Here is a 13,751-nt window from a genome sequence, read left to right as displayed (position 1 = left end):
TGCCACCACACCTGGCTAATTTAGTAGAGACAGGGTTTCACCATGTTGGCCAGGCTGGTCTTGAACTCCTGACCTCGTGATCCACCCGCCTCAGCCTCCCAAAGTGCTGGGATTACAGGCGTGAGCCACTGCTCCAGGCCTACATCTCAGTTTTCTAATCTATAAAATGGGCCTAGTAGTACAGGCTGGCTGGAAGCATTAAATGATGAAATACATGAAGATACCCTGAACCACAAAACATGCAAGGATTCCTTTTCTAAATAGTTTATGTTGATATGGTTAGGCCCTTTCTTTCCATTTTCAGATTCTGGAAATAGACTCAGCACAGTATGAAAAGAACATGTACACTGGTGGACATCTTAGATTTAGGGCTGACTCCTGAACTCCTGGTGTGGGTTGCAGGGTGCAGGGCAGAGAGGTAGAGAGAGCAAGGTTGCTACCCACGTGGAAGGAGTAGAGGAGAGGTCAAAGGCCTTCCTTCATCCCTCCTCGGCCATCCTAATCATCTTGTCCCTAACACAGTCATTATGCCCTGGAAGAAAAGAATTTCTAAAATTTGCATACAGCTCTAGAGTTCACAAAGGCTAAGTTCATTCTTTGGGTCATACCGTGAATCAGCAAGCACTGCAGCATTACAGAGAAGGAAAGTGCATCTCAGAGAGGATGTGAGTTGGCCCCGAGCTCACAGTTAGTAATTAGCTGGGACCCTCATGCAGGGTCTTCACATTCTTAGCAAATGACCTGCAGTTTACTTGATTGGTGATGAGAAGGCAGAACACAAAGCCAAGATCTGAAAGAGAACGGCCCTAAACAGGTTAAGTTCTAAGGAGGGGTAGCAGGGTTAGGAAAGGCAGTACACATTCATGTGGTACAGAGGGGAAAGGGATGTGGACACCATAGCTAGGTGGGGGCGCTGGGGCGGAAGAGAAGGGCAGCCACATCAGAGCAGCCGAGATTGGAGGATGCAGCTCTTTAAATGGCACACTCTTCCTTCAAGAACAGGGATGACAACTGCCAAGTCACCGTGTGTCCTAAACCCGCTGCTGCAGAGAGTAAGCTCTGTGTGTCTGTCATCCCTAGGCCCTCGGACCCCTCCTTGGCCCCCTCAGAGGAAGGTGACCATTGAAAAGTCCTGGTAGGCAACAACAGAACTTTACGCTTAGAAACTCAGCTGGGCTGCTGGGTTTCGCCCGCTTCGGAGCAGGTTCTGCCTGGTAAAAATGTAGTTCTGCCACAGCTGTTGCTTGGAAATTTCACCAAATGTGACAGCAGCATTCATGTGTCTTTCTCTTAAAGACAGTTGAACTTTCAACACCCACGGCTCCTCCCCATATAAAAATGAAATTCCTGTGCCACCTGCGATAAACTGGTTTTAAATGACAAAAAGAAATATGTAGGATGGTGAGAACACCATTTCCCTAGAACTGCTCCCAGTTTGTAAAGTGATGTCTAATGCTTGTGGCAAGTTTTAAATGTAATATGTCTCAGCCTAAATAATAATGCTAGTTACCTGTTAGGTTAGAAGGACACAGACTCATAGATTAAAAACTTAGTTTTGTAATTTCTCATCCTGCTACTAGCTTACTTAAGAAAAGCTGTCTTGTGCTGAATGCTGACTGGTTTGCTCTGTTTGGCCCGCTGTCTAAAGTGGTAGTAGGGACCCTTTACATACATCATCGGAGACTAAGGGTGCTGACGGCATCTCCACTTCTCCCACTAATGAAGCCCCAACTGTGATTACACTTTCTGATCTTAAGTTTCACTGGGTTTATATATATAAATTTGTCTTCTAACTCTAGTCTCTTCTAAACACTTTGTAAAACTTCCCATCTTAATTGGGTTTTAATAAGGATCACTTTTCATGTCTATGTAATAGTAAAACAACAAATCTACTATTAAAACTTTATAAAAACCTTATGTAATCTGAAGCTTACTAACCAGTCCCTTGCCCATAGATTAGGAATATCCGGACTAGTTTGAACTCGGCGTAAACTCAGTAAGCTTAGAATTGCATCAATTTCAAGTGCTTCCCCCAGCAGTTCAAGGGACTCACTCCAAGTTTGCTTCGGGGGGTCATGTTTCGGCTGTGACTCCCCACAGCCAACCTAAGACTGAGTGACTTGGGCTTCTAGTGAGAATCACCCTCAGTCCTGCTGCTGCTGCTTTTAGCCGGGGTCCTGCCTAGGGTCTCAGCCAGCTCCAGACATGGTGGGGCCTGCTGCTGAGACAGTGGGAGCAAAGGGTCTCTTCAAAATTATCAGTGGAGGAACCCAAAATTGACAGAGGTGAAGGGGCTCACTGCAAAGTTTAGTGCTGGGTGAGGGTCTCAGATTGGGCAGTTCTCATGGCTTTTGACACCTGTTGCATGGTTCTTACCAACCATCTAAAAGGTGTTTTCTACTTTGCCAAGTTTATTTGGAGATTTCTAAGATGTTCATCAGTCATTATTTCCACTAACGTTAAACCACTTAGGTGTGGTATCCACCTTCCTAACAATGTTCTTTCACTTTTGAAAATGACCTCTGGTTATTTAAAATGCACACGTCCCCACACACTGTTGTTTGCAGGTGTTTTCATGGTGATTTCACTGCATTTTCATAGCAGACTTCATTGCACAGCTAGTTACATGATTATACAGACCTTCAGCGTAACAAAACAAACTTGTGTCAATCCTATCATCTAGAATTCAAGGGAGCAGATTGGTTTTATCATCTGCATGTAACATTATTAGGCTTTGATGTCAGAATCACTCTCCATGGGTTGTTCATTTGTTTTTTCAGACAGTCTTGCTCTCTTGCCCAGGCTGCAGTGCAATGGTATCATCTTGGCTCACTGCAACCTCTGCCTCCCAGGTTCAAGCGATTTTTGTGCCTCAGCCTCCCGAGTAGCTGGGATTACAGCTGCGTGCCACTATGCCTGGTTAATTTTTGTATTTTTTGTAGAGACGTCGTTTCACCATGTTGAGCAGCCTGGTCTCAAACTCCTGACCTCAAGTGATCCGCTTGCCTCGGCCTCCCAAAGTACTGGGATTACAGGTGTGAGCCACCATGCCCAGCCTCTCCATGGGTGTTTTTTTTTTTTTTTTTTTTGAGACAGAGTCTCGCTCTGTCATCCAGGCTGGAGTGCGGTGGTGCAGTCGCAGCTCACTACAACCTCTGCCTCCCCAGTTCAAGCGATTCTCCTGCCTCAGCCTCCTGAGTAGCTGGGATTACAGGTTCACAGTACCACGCCTGGCTAATTTTTGTATTTTTAGTAGAGATGGGGTTTCACCATGTTGTCCAGGCTGGTCTCGAACCCCTGACCTCGTGATCCACCCTCCTTGGCCTCCCAAAGTGCTGGGATTACAGGCGTGAGCCACCGCGCCCAGCCTCCATGGGTTTTACTATGGCCTTGTTTCTGAATGACCTTTCCTTGGGTACTATGTCTGGGCTTGGGAGTTTCGCAAATGCAACGGGCTGACATCCAGTTTTGTTTTCTCCTATCAATGAATTTAGGCTCTGCTTCCCTCTGCAAAGAGTGAAAGCGGACCACATCACAGTTCATGCCCAGGGTTTCCTCTGTGGTGCTTTGGTGGGCTTTCTTTCATTTGCAGAATTACTCTCACCTGCAGTTGTCCCATGTTTGCCTCTGTCCTTCCATGGCTCCAAAGCTTGAAGCAGTAAAATATGTGCCAGGACCATTTCCCTGAAAACTGGAAGCCAAGAGCCCTGGCAGAGAGATTTTGACAGAGATGAACAAAATCATTATGTTGCACATGTATGAATGGGAGAACTGGGATGTGCTGAGACAGGGAAGGTGAACTCCCTGGGAGCTGGAAATTCGGATGGAAGACATAAGCTACTGGCTGGGCGTGGTGGCTTATGCCTGTAATGCCAGCACTTTGGGAGGCCGAGGCGGGAGGATCACCTGAGGTCAAGAGTTTGAGACTAGCCTGACCAACATGGTGAAACTCCCATCTCTACTAAAAATACAAAAATTAGCCGGGTGTAGTGGCACATGCCTGTAATCCCAGCTACTCAGGAGGCTGAGGCAGGAGAATTACTTGAACCTGGGAGGCGGAGGTTGCAGAGAGCCAAGATTGCACCATTGCACTCCAGCCTGGGTGGCAAGAGTGAAACTCCGTCCCAAAAAATAAGAAGAGAAAGAAGGAAGGCTACTGTAAAGCAGATCGAGTTTCAGGACTTTCTAAACACTGGTAAAGAGGAAATTTGGGAGCTTAGAGCAAGTTTTAGAACTGTGCTCTGAGCATCTGCCTGAATACAGGACTTTTATCTCATTGGGCATTTGCACCCTGCCTCATTCCAGTGGGGATGTGAAGCAGCAAGTGAGAGGAGTTGCGTGCTTGCTTGTCAAAAATGCTGAAGCATTAGTTAAGTGGAGTCACACTGTAGGCTGTGTGTGGAGAAGCTGACATCACTGAGAATGCAGAAAACAAGTATGTGATTGGCGCCAGTGAGTACACAGAAATAAGTCTGGGAGAGGAAACTCAACCCATGAGTCTTCCCTAGCTGGTGCATTTACCCAGCATTCACTTAGCACCTACTATGAGGTAAGCACCATTGAGGAAGGTGCCAAGGTGTGGAGAAGGAGGTCACTGCCCTTTGGTGTTTTTCACCTAGATGGGGAGTCCAGGCACTGACGTGGGGGAATCTGCCCATGGCCTTGGGCAGTGTGACTGTGCGAGGGCCCTGAGGGGGTCAGAGAGGCCAGTTCGGCACCCCAGAGACTGTCTCATAAGAGGATACAGGACTTCAGATCAGCTTTGAAGGGTCAGTGGGAAAGAGGAGAGAAAAAAATCAGTTTACCCAGCGTATTTGACACTGTGTTTGCCCTTCTAGAAGGCAGTGCACAGTACTCAATAGGCCTCAATGCAGCGGGGGAGCTGGTTTGTGGCCTTGCCCTTGTTTTGTTGGTTAAATCCATTGGAGGAAGAAGATCCTGTCTGACCTCATGCCGTCTCCGGCACTCTTGCTACCATCTGATAGTTCAAGTGCTTGCGACTTTGCTCTCCCTCGATCATTTGATTCATCCACCTGAGGATGTGGCGGGTGGGCTTCCTACCAGGGTTTTCCTGTGGGGAGATGACCGGGGAAACAGGGAGGAAATCCTAATTATGGCTTGTCCTCTTCCCTGAATTACTGTCTAGGACAAAGAGTAGTTCCAATGTAAACAAGACGGGTTGGAGACGGTTTGTATAGGGCGGGAGGCCCATCCAGAATGCCTACCCAGAGACGACAGTACCTAAAACCTGTTTGCAACGTTTGCCCAATTACCCTACTCTGGCCTTTCTTTGTGTGTTGAGAAGCTGGAAATCCAGGCTGGTCTCCCTTTCTTCCCTTTTTCACTAACCCCAAGCTGTCAGACATTGAAATCAGGAACTGTTTTCTAGTATTCTAAGTCCTAGTCCTGGCAACTGTGCCTAGCCCTCTACAGTTTGCGTCCAGTTACCACACTAGAGGCTCAAGGCAGGCAAGTTTCATAATCCCCAGTTTTCAGATGAGGAGTTGGGATTGGGGTTAGGGTTGGTGCCAAACCTGGAAGATATCAGTCTCTCATTTTTGTTGTTGTTGTTGTTGGTTGCACTTTTCAGAACCAAGAGCCACTAAGAGAGGAAGACTCCGATTTCATCCTGACCGAAGGCGACCTGACATTGACGTACGGGGACAGCACAGTGACTGCAAATGGCTCCTCAAGTTCGCACACCGCCTCCACGAGTCTGGAGGGCAGCCGGAGAACGAAGAGCAGCTCGGAGGAAGTGCTGGAGCGAGACCTGGGAATGGGAGACCAGAAGGTTTCGAGCCGGGGCACCCGCCTAGTGTTTCCTCTGGAAGATAATGCTTGACTTTCCCCCCAAACCCTGGCACGATGGGGTAGGCTCCCGATTGGGTGAGGACGGCCTAGTGTTGTTTGAGGTGGGGCAGTGACTAGGTTGAACTAACTCTTCTATTTTATTGGAGTCTGAAGCTATCGTAACACTTAAAATTTAATTCACAATGCAGATGGTGAGGCAAAAGTGTCTCTAAATTCAGACAAACATAGACCTATTCCCACTTTTTTTCACATAGTGCGCTGTTTCAGAGTTAAACAAAAAAATAGCATGCTTTAATGGTCTCCTAATTCATTCACCTGCAGTATCTGAACAAGGCGAGGCAGGTGCTGGGCGGGGGATTCCTCCCATGAGAGGCTGCATCTCAGTACACAGCAGTGCAAGTCAAGCTGACCATAGAAATATCAAGTTAAAGAGAAGGAAGGCAATTGAGATCGGAACTCCAAGGATTATGGGAAACTGGTGTTAAATGGGACAGAAAACATGAAAAAGCAATTTGAGTGGAGGCTCTGGCAACGAAGGCTGCTTGACTGCAACCTCATATCAGCATTCCTGACTTTATGCTGCCTGTGTTTTTTCTAGACTGAAGATTTGAAAATACATCCATGAACATTTCAACATGGAACAAAGAATTATAGTTCCTTCTCTGGTGATATCCATAAAGAAGTAGTTATGAAATGTTTAAAACCAAAGGCAAATAGTGTTATACTCTTATTTTTTAATTAATCTGAGGAAAGGAGGTATTTAGAAACTGATGATGGTACCACTGCAAAAAGCATTCAACTTTTTTTTTTTTTTTTTTTTTGAGATGGAGTTTTGCTCTTGTCGCCCAGGCTGGAGTGCAGTGGTGTGGTCTCGGCTCACTGCAACCTCTGCCTCACAGATTGAAGTGATTCTCCTGTCTCAGCCTCCTGAGTAGCTGGGATTACAGGCGCCCACCACCATGCCCAGCTAATTTTTTGTATTTTTGGTAGAGACGAGGTTTCACCATGTTGGCCAGGCTGGTCTCAAACTCCTGACCTTGTGATCCACCTGCCTTGGCCTCCCAAAGTGCTGGGATTACAGGTGTGAGCCACCGCACCCAGCCAGCATTCAACTTCTGAGGGCTGCCATATGAGCTGACAGCCTAGGGAAATAATCACTAGGACTGAAGTATGTACTGTGGGTTTAGAAGTAACACCACATTTTGTAGGATGCTATCATCTGGGCAAGAGAAGGCAGCAAGAAACCTACAAGGCACCAGGCTAGAATTCAGAGGGAAAGAAATCCCAATGCAAAAAAATTAACTGCAAAGTAATACAACACAGTAGTCTCAAGACTGGGTAGAATTCCAAACTCTGAGCTGATGAATGCATGAGATTTCAGTGGCCACCTGAGGAGTCAGAGGGCAGACAATGGAACATTAAGTATTTTCAGCTCACTAGAAAGTTGTGTCTTCTATGAGCTTAAGAATCCGAGTGTCTTTACGCCACTGAGTGCCATGCAGAGAAGGGTCATTTTCCTTATATCTGGGGAGGTTGCTGCACCAGCTTAACATGTGGGTGTGATTTGAAAGTTAGGTTTTCAGTTTGGGTTCTTTCTGGATGAGCTGTTCTGTCTGTCTACACCTGTAGTGCTGAAATACAGAAAGACCTCTCGGGAAAAGTTGGAGTTTCTCCCCATGTCTCTGTGCTTCAGTGCTAGCTTTTTTCTGGCAACCCAATTTCTAAAAAAATGCTTTCAATAACGTGGGCATTTTTCTTTTTTTTTCCTTTTTCTTTCTTTCTTTTTTTTTGAGATGGAGTCTCGCTGTGTCACCCAGGCTGGAGTGCAGTGGCACGATCTCGGCTCACTGCAACCTACGCCTCCCAGGTTCAAGCGATTCTCCTGCCTCAGCCTCCCGAGTAGCTGGGATTACAGGCAGCCGCCACCACGCCTGGCTAATTTTTTGTATTTTTAGTAGAGACGGGGTTTCACCATACTGGCCAGTTTTTCTTATGATGGCAGACAAAACAGTGTCCCAGTCTAGTCCACCCATAGTGAAATCAGCCATTTAATCTTCTCAATTCTCATGTTTAATGCTTAATTTTTAAATAAGACATTGCTTTACAACTTTGTGTTTGAATTGATAATTTGTGCAAATCAGGAAAATACCTATTTAATTAGGTTGAGCCATATGAATTTGCTGATATTTGACCATTTTGTAAAAACAGTAGTGGGAATTTCATATGGTTCAATAAAATAAAATTGAGACCGGGCACAGTGGCTTATGGCCATAATCACTTTGGGAGGCTGAGGCAGGAGGATCACTTGAGCTCAGGAATTCAAGACCAGACTGGGCAACGTGGCAAAACCCTGTTTCTACAGAAATACAAAAATGAGCCAGGCATGGTAGCACATGCCTGTAGTTCCAGCTACTTGGGAGGCTGAGGCGGGAGGATCGCTTGAGCCCAAGAGGCAGAGGTTGCAGTGAGCTGAGATCATGCCACTGCAATCCAGTCTGGGCAACAGAATGAGACCCTGTCTCAAAAAAAAAAAAATACAGTTGAATGATTTTTATTCTCCTCTTTCCTTTTTATCTACAATAAAGTTCATTTTGATTGTATGGTCATCCATGGTTTTTGGAAGTTTGAAAAATGCTAAACAACCTACTCAAACCCATGAGGCCTCAGGGTTAACTAGGCTAGTGAAGGACTTAAGAATAAGACCTACACCCCACCCCACAGCCAGAGAAAGAGCTTTCATAGCCCCTGGAAGGGAAGTTCTTATATCCTGGGGTGAAGTTGCAGACAGCAGCTACCAGGCATGGCAGAGGCCTGTATTTTCTATGTGCTGGAGTCCAGAACCAGCACAGGATTTTTTATTTAGCAGAGTCAGTAATGACCAGTCATGCCATATAAATCTAAAAGGCAAGGCTTGTTTTGTTTTCATTTTTGTTTTTGTTTTGCAGAGATGGAGCGATAGGCTGCTTGGCTCTTTGGTTGGGTCTTTATAAAGCTTTGCTTATCTTATATTGCTTACTTAATTTTGGAGGGAAAACGCTAACAGACACACCCTGGTGATGGTTCTTTGTTCACCTCAAGGCCTTGTTGTTATGTTGTTGTTGTTTGTTTTTGTGTGTGTGTGTTTTTGTTTTGTTTTGTTTTGAGATGGAGTCTTGCTCTATCCCCCAGGCTGGAGTGCAGTGCCATGATCTCGGCTTACTGCAGTCTCCACCTCCCAGGTTCAAGCGATTCTCCTACTTCAGCCTCCCGAGTAGCTGAGATTACAGGTGCCCACCACCACACCCAGCTAATTTTTTTGTATTTTTTAGTAGAGATGGGGTTTCACCATGTTGGCCAGGATGGTCTTGATCTACTGACCTCGTGATCCACCCGCCTCGGCCTCCCAAAGTGCTGGGATTACAGGTGTGAGCCACCGCCCCCAGCCATTATTTTGTTTTGTTTTGTTTGTTTTTTTGTTTTGTTTTTAGAAAGCTTTTACAAGATTACAAGAAATGACTCTCTTACGGAAGAAAAATAACCACCCAGTTTCCCTTCCTAGTCTTCGTTCAATTCATAGAGTGTTGTGTTTATCCCCAAAGGGTCTTGTAGTCTTCATTGCAAACATTTGATTCTGATCTACTCACATACAAGGAAATGTAGATTTGCCAAGACCAAAACTAGAGGGGCGGGCTTCCCATCAGGGTTTTCCTGTGGGGAGATGACAAGAGAAACAGGGAGGAAATCCTAATTATGGCTTGTCCTCTTCCCTGAATTGCTGTCTACGACAGTGTAGTTTAAATGTAAACAAGGTGGGTTAGGGACGGTTTGTGTAGGGCAGGAGGCCCACCCAGAAGGCCTACCCAGGGAAGAGAGGGCCCAGAACCTAGATGGCAGCATTTGCCTAGTAACCCTACCCCGGCCTTTCTTTGTATGTTAGGAAGCTGGAAATGCAGGCTGGTCTCCCTTTCTTGCCTTTGTCACTAACCCCGAGCTGTCAGCCATTTGGAATCAGAACTGCTCTCCAGTGTTCTAAGTCCTTATTTGATGACAAATATTTGGTGAATCAAAGTAAGGCACTTTGGTCCTAATTTTTGACCTTTGGTCCTAATTTTTGTTTGTAGTTTGTGGAGAATAACCCTGACCTTACCAGGGGTCCTGGGAATGTGAATCCATTCATCAAGTGGTTCCACATCTAGAAGCATTTTGCCTATGCCGTGTGGAGAAAAGTAGAGTGCCACAAAGCCCAGGCATCATTCAACACGAGGCCAACTATCTGCTGCCAGTCTGGCATAAGATCAGATTGAAACTGCTAAGTAATGGTACATCCAACTAAACAAAGTTCTTCCAAGAGAGTAAACCCAAGTCATCTTATACACGTATTTGTTCTGGGTTGGCGGGGATGACAGTTCAGTAGAGTCCGATGTTCTAGAGCAGAGGTTCTCAACCCTGGCTGTAAATTAGGATCATCTGGCCAGTTTTTGTTTTTAAATCAGTGCAAGGGCCCTCCCCTCAGAGATTCGGATTCAGTAGCTTCAGATGGGACCTGGAATCCATGCTTTGTTTGGAACCTCAGGAGTGTCCTTGATGTGCAGCCAGGATTGACAAGAGCCTTTAGTCTAGGGCTCGCAGCAGACCCTATTTGGAATCTGATTTTAAAGAATGGTCTAGCAGATGAAGGTTTTTTTTTTTTTTTTTTTTTTTTTTTTTTTTTTAATTGTTAGTCATGTGAAACGAACTGAGTATTGACCAATAATACAGGCTGGGCAGCTATGAGAGAGTTTGATGCTAATCTTTGCAGAACTCAAGAACATACTCCATAAAGTACAGCTGAAAAGATCACGAAAACCTTGGAGTCTTCAAGGAGAGAGAAGGGTGACTTGGAGTATGTATGGGGAGAATTAAAAACCTGCCATCTTGGTTTCCACTTGTGGGGAATAAAGGGAAGGTATTAACTGAGCTGCTGACTAATCAAGCATGAAGGTTTCTGGGAAGCTGTTTTGTTTTGTTTTTAATTTCACCTGGAATTAAATTAATAGTCCCCTCTGGAGTCAGATTTTCTTTCCCTTCACCTGGCCTCATGCCTGAGTCCACATTGGATTCCTCAGAGTAAGGGTGGGCCCGTTTACTGCTGGAGCAAAGTAGAAGGTTGTGGTCCTTTGCTATCACATGGTGATGGTGGTAGTTTCTGTAGCAGGTGATTAAGGAGATGCACACTTTTGTGTAGCCTTGACAGAGAGAAGATGAAAGCTGCTATTCCTTTTAGTACGCTTTTTGAGAACTACCAGAAACCTAAACTTTCTCTCCTAGAGAAGAAAATTTGGAATTTAAATAAGGCCACATTTCTTCCTAGGAAACAAGCACAGGAAGGGCATATGGATCCGAGCATCCAGGGTGGTTACTGGGGTGATGAGACAAATAAGCATTGATGCCTGGAAGGCAGAAATCACACTGTGACATCAAATGTTTCATCAAGCAAACAGCAAGGAGCTCTTCAGGCTGTGTTCTCTAGACCCGAAAATGTCCTCTGTGGTTTGGCTGACAAATGGAATCTCTTTAGAAAACATGCAAAAGGGTATCTCAGCTATCCATGAATGATTCAGTCTAGGACAAAGAACTAACAGTTCCAAAATAGAGGTCTGTTGGTCTGTTTCACGTCATCCCGTCATCCTATCTCTCCCTGTCCTTGTCTGCAGTGGAAGTTAATGGAATCATACCAGATGTTTAATGTGAACAAGTGATTTCCAAATGTAGAAACACCACTGATGTACTTAGGGGGAAAAACAGTGGCAGGGTGTTAGAGCATCTCATCAGAGGTGAAAATCACCCACTTGGAAACCTACCATGTACCCGTTGTGAGTTCTAAGAGTGTATCAGAAAGCTGATTTTACCATCTGTTGTGAAAGATTATCTGCAATGAGGGCTGCTAGGAAGTCAGCCTACTGATCTCACAAGTATATGACTTCTTATTCCACTTCAAAAGTGGGGAACTTGACAAGTTTCTTGTCTGCCTTTTGATGTTGATTCTATAGATTCATTAGTTCAGGAAAAAGTCTTTCATATACATTAGACTGGTATCATCGAGTTCTGATCTCTTCTGTTGTTCTTTAACTGACACTCTGGCTTGCCAGTGTCAGCTGCTACATTCTGATACAGTGAAGTCGAAGGAATCTAGTGGCCAAGAGTCGTAGTTTAGAAACAACCCATCTGAATACTGCCTTTACCACTTTGATACCTGAAAAGATCGTCCCTGTTTCTAAAACCTGAAAACAACATATAGAGAAATACTGTAGAAACCAGTGCTAGTGGCTTAACTAGGAAAAGCAAGTAGACTCATCAACAGTCCTTTCAAAACAAGACCTAAACAATTTTTTCCAGTTTCAATTTTCATAGACATTTTTAAAAAATTAAACACACCTTGTCACCCAGTGCTAGCAAAAATTGTAAAGAGCAAAACCAAAGTTTTTGATGTTAGTCTTATTTTTGTAAGCAGGGTATACTATAGTCATGGCCCAAATGGAACACACAGGCAGCCGGCTTTCTGCTACCTGAGCCTTGGAGAAGATGAAAAGGAAGGGCTGTCTGCTGTGCTGCCCTTTGAAAAGGTCCAAAGCAGACATGAGAACACACAGCAGAAGTCACCTTCTCCTTCTGATGATCGCCTTTCAAAAGGCTTAACAGAATCACCAAATGTCACGGTCAGCTATTGGCCAGTGGAAAATCGTCTGGGCCTGTATATGTTGGAGGAACTCAGATAGAAAAGGACTTGTAAACAGCATGGAAACTTCAACATCTGCTGTCTCAAGCACTTGAATGAGGCTACAATTCAGGTGTTACTGGATGACTTGTGATTATTCCAATTGTGGGCTTTGGAGAAGCAGAGGGATGGTTTTCAGTTGTGCGGGTGTTAAGTCTACGGATTGGGAATTTACCACTGAAATTGATCGTTCAAAGTGTGACTTCATAGTAGGGCCAGCTCCTCCTAAGTTGTCCTTTTGTTTTTCACATAAAATACATCTGGTACTTTTTACTTGTGAAGTTGTACTATGTCCATGAAAATAGTTAAATGAGAAGGCCATCAAGATTCATTTAATAGCTGAAAAGCAATTTTTAAAATAGAATAGGACGAATTTAACATGGAATGATGTGACCTAGGGAACTTTTTATAGAGAGCTTACATACTGTAATTGGGGAGAATTTTGTCTTCTATTTCCATTGAACAGTAGCAAACTGGTGGTTTTATAAAATTAACATTATAGTATGTTATATAAATAAATGTTATATAAAATGACATTAAAGTATAACTGTGAAAAATTAAAGACTTGGAGTTATCCACAACCTTTATGTGCAATAAGCAAAACTGCAGTAGGCCCCCAAAGTGCTGTCTTTCCCTAGCATTTTACTCAATGTTTGCCTTTGTGTATGTTTAGATTGTTATTGTAAAGCTAGCCATGTGTGTTCCTGCCCTTTACTGATATTTAACACATTTTCTCAAAGCTTTTTTTTTTTTTTTTTTAACAAAACTCAAAATAAAACAACTAACTGGCTGAGCTAATTTTGTTTTGTATTTTAAAGTATCATCTGTTGGTAGAAGGCTGTAGTGCGATACTATTCTTAGTCTGTTTCCCTCACTGAGAGGTTCTTTTCTGGGTGTAACTATTCCTCTCCAGCTTTCTTTAGGCCTGGGGTTGGCAAACTACAGCTGGCTCCTGAACCAAGTCCAGCCCATTGCCTTTTTTTTGTAAATAAAGTTTTATTGGCATGACTAGGCTCATTGATTTGCTTACTGTCTGTGGCTGCTTTCCTGCTACGATGACAAAGCTGAGGAGCTGCAACAGAGATCATATGGCCCATAAAAACTAAACTGTTTACTATCTGGGCCTTAACAGAAGTTTCTGCTAGCCTGTGATTTAGATGCTTGAAGAAATTCAGTTTTAAAATAGGGCTGGGCGCAGTGGCTCACA

At 44.4% G+C, this 13,751-nt stretch overlaps 1 protein-coding gene across 3 annotated transcripts in view; it reads left to right on the top strand.

Annotated features, from left to right (window-relative positions):
* Nucleotides 1-13,751, top strand: part of SLC9A7 (solute carrier family 9 member A7) — a 1,149,612-nt gene that overhangs the window by 136,753 nt on the left and 999,108 nt on the right. For 2 of the 3 annotated variants that reach the window (XM_050775599.1, XM_050775600.1), the window contains one exon: nucleotides 5,591-10,837. In XM_050775599.1, the coding sequence (XP_050631556.1) occupies nucleotides 5,591-5,842 (252 nt within the window). In that variant the 3' untranslated portion in view covers nucleotides 5,843-10,837. Of the gene's footprint in view, nucleotides 1-5,590; nucleotides 10,838-12,280; nucleotides 12,635-13,751 lie in introns of those variants that run through there. The other variant, XR_007722480.1, reaches the window with a different exon arrangement.

This window comes from Macaca thibetana, chromosome X, assembly GCF_024542745.1.
Source record: "Macaca thibetana thibetana isolate TM-01 chromosome X, ASM2454274v1, whole genome shotgun sequence".
Lineage (NCBI taxonomy): Eukaryota > Metazoa > Chordata > Mammalia > Primates > Cercopithecidae > Macaca > Macaca thibetana.
Note: the sequence above shows the minus strand (reverse complement) of the source record. Positions and strands in the feature narration are given on the sequence as shown.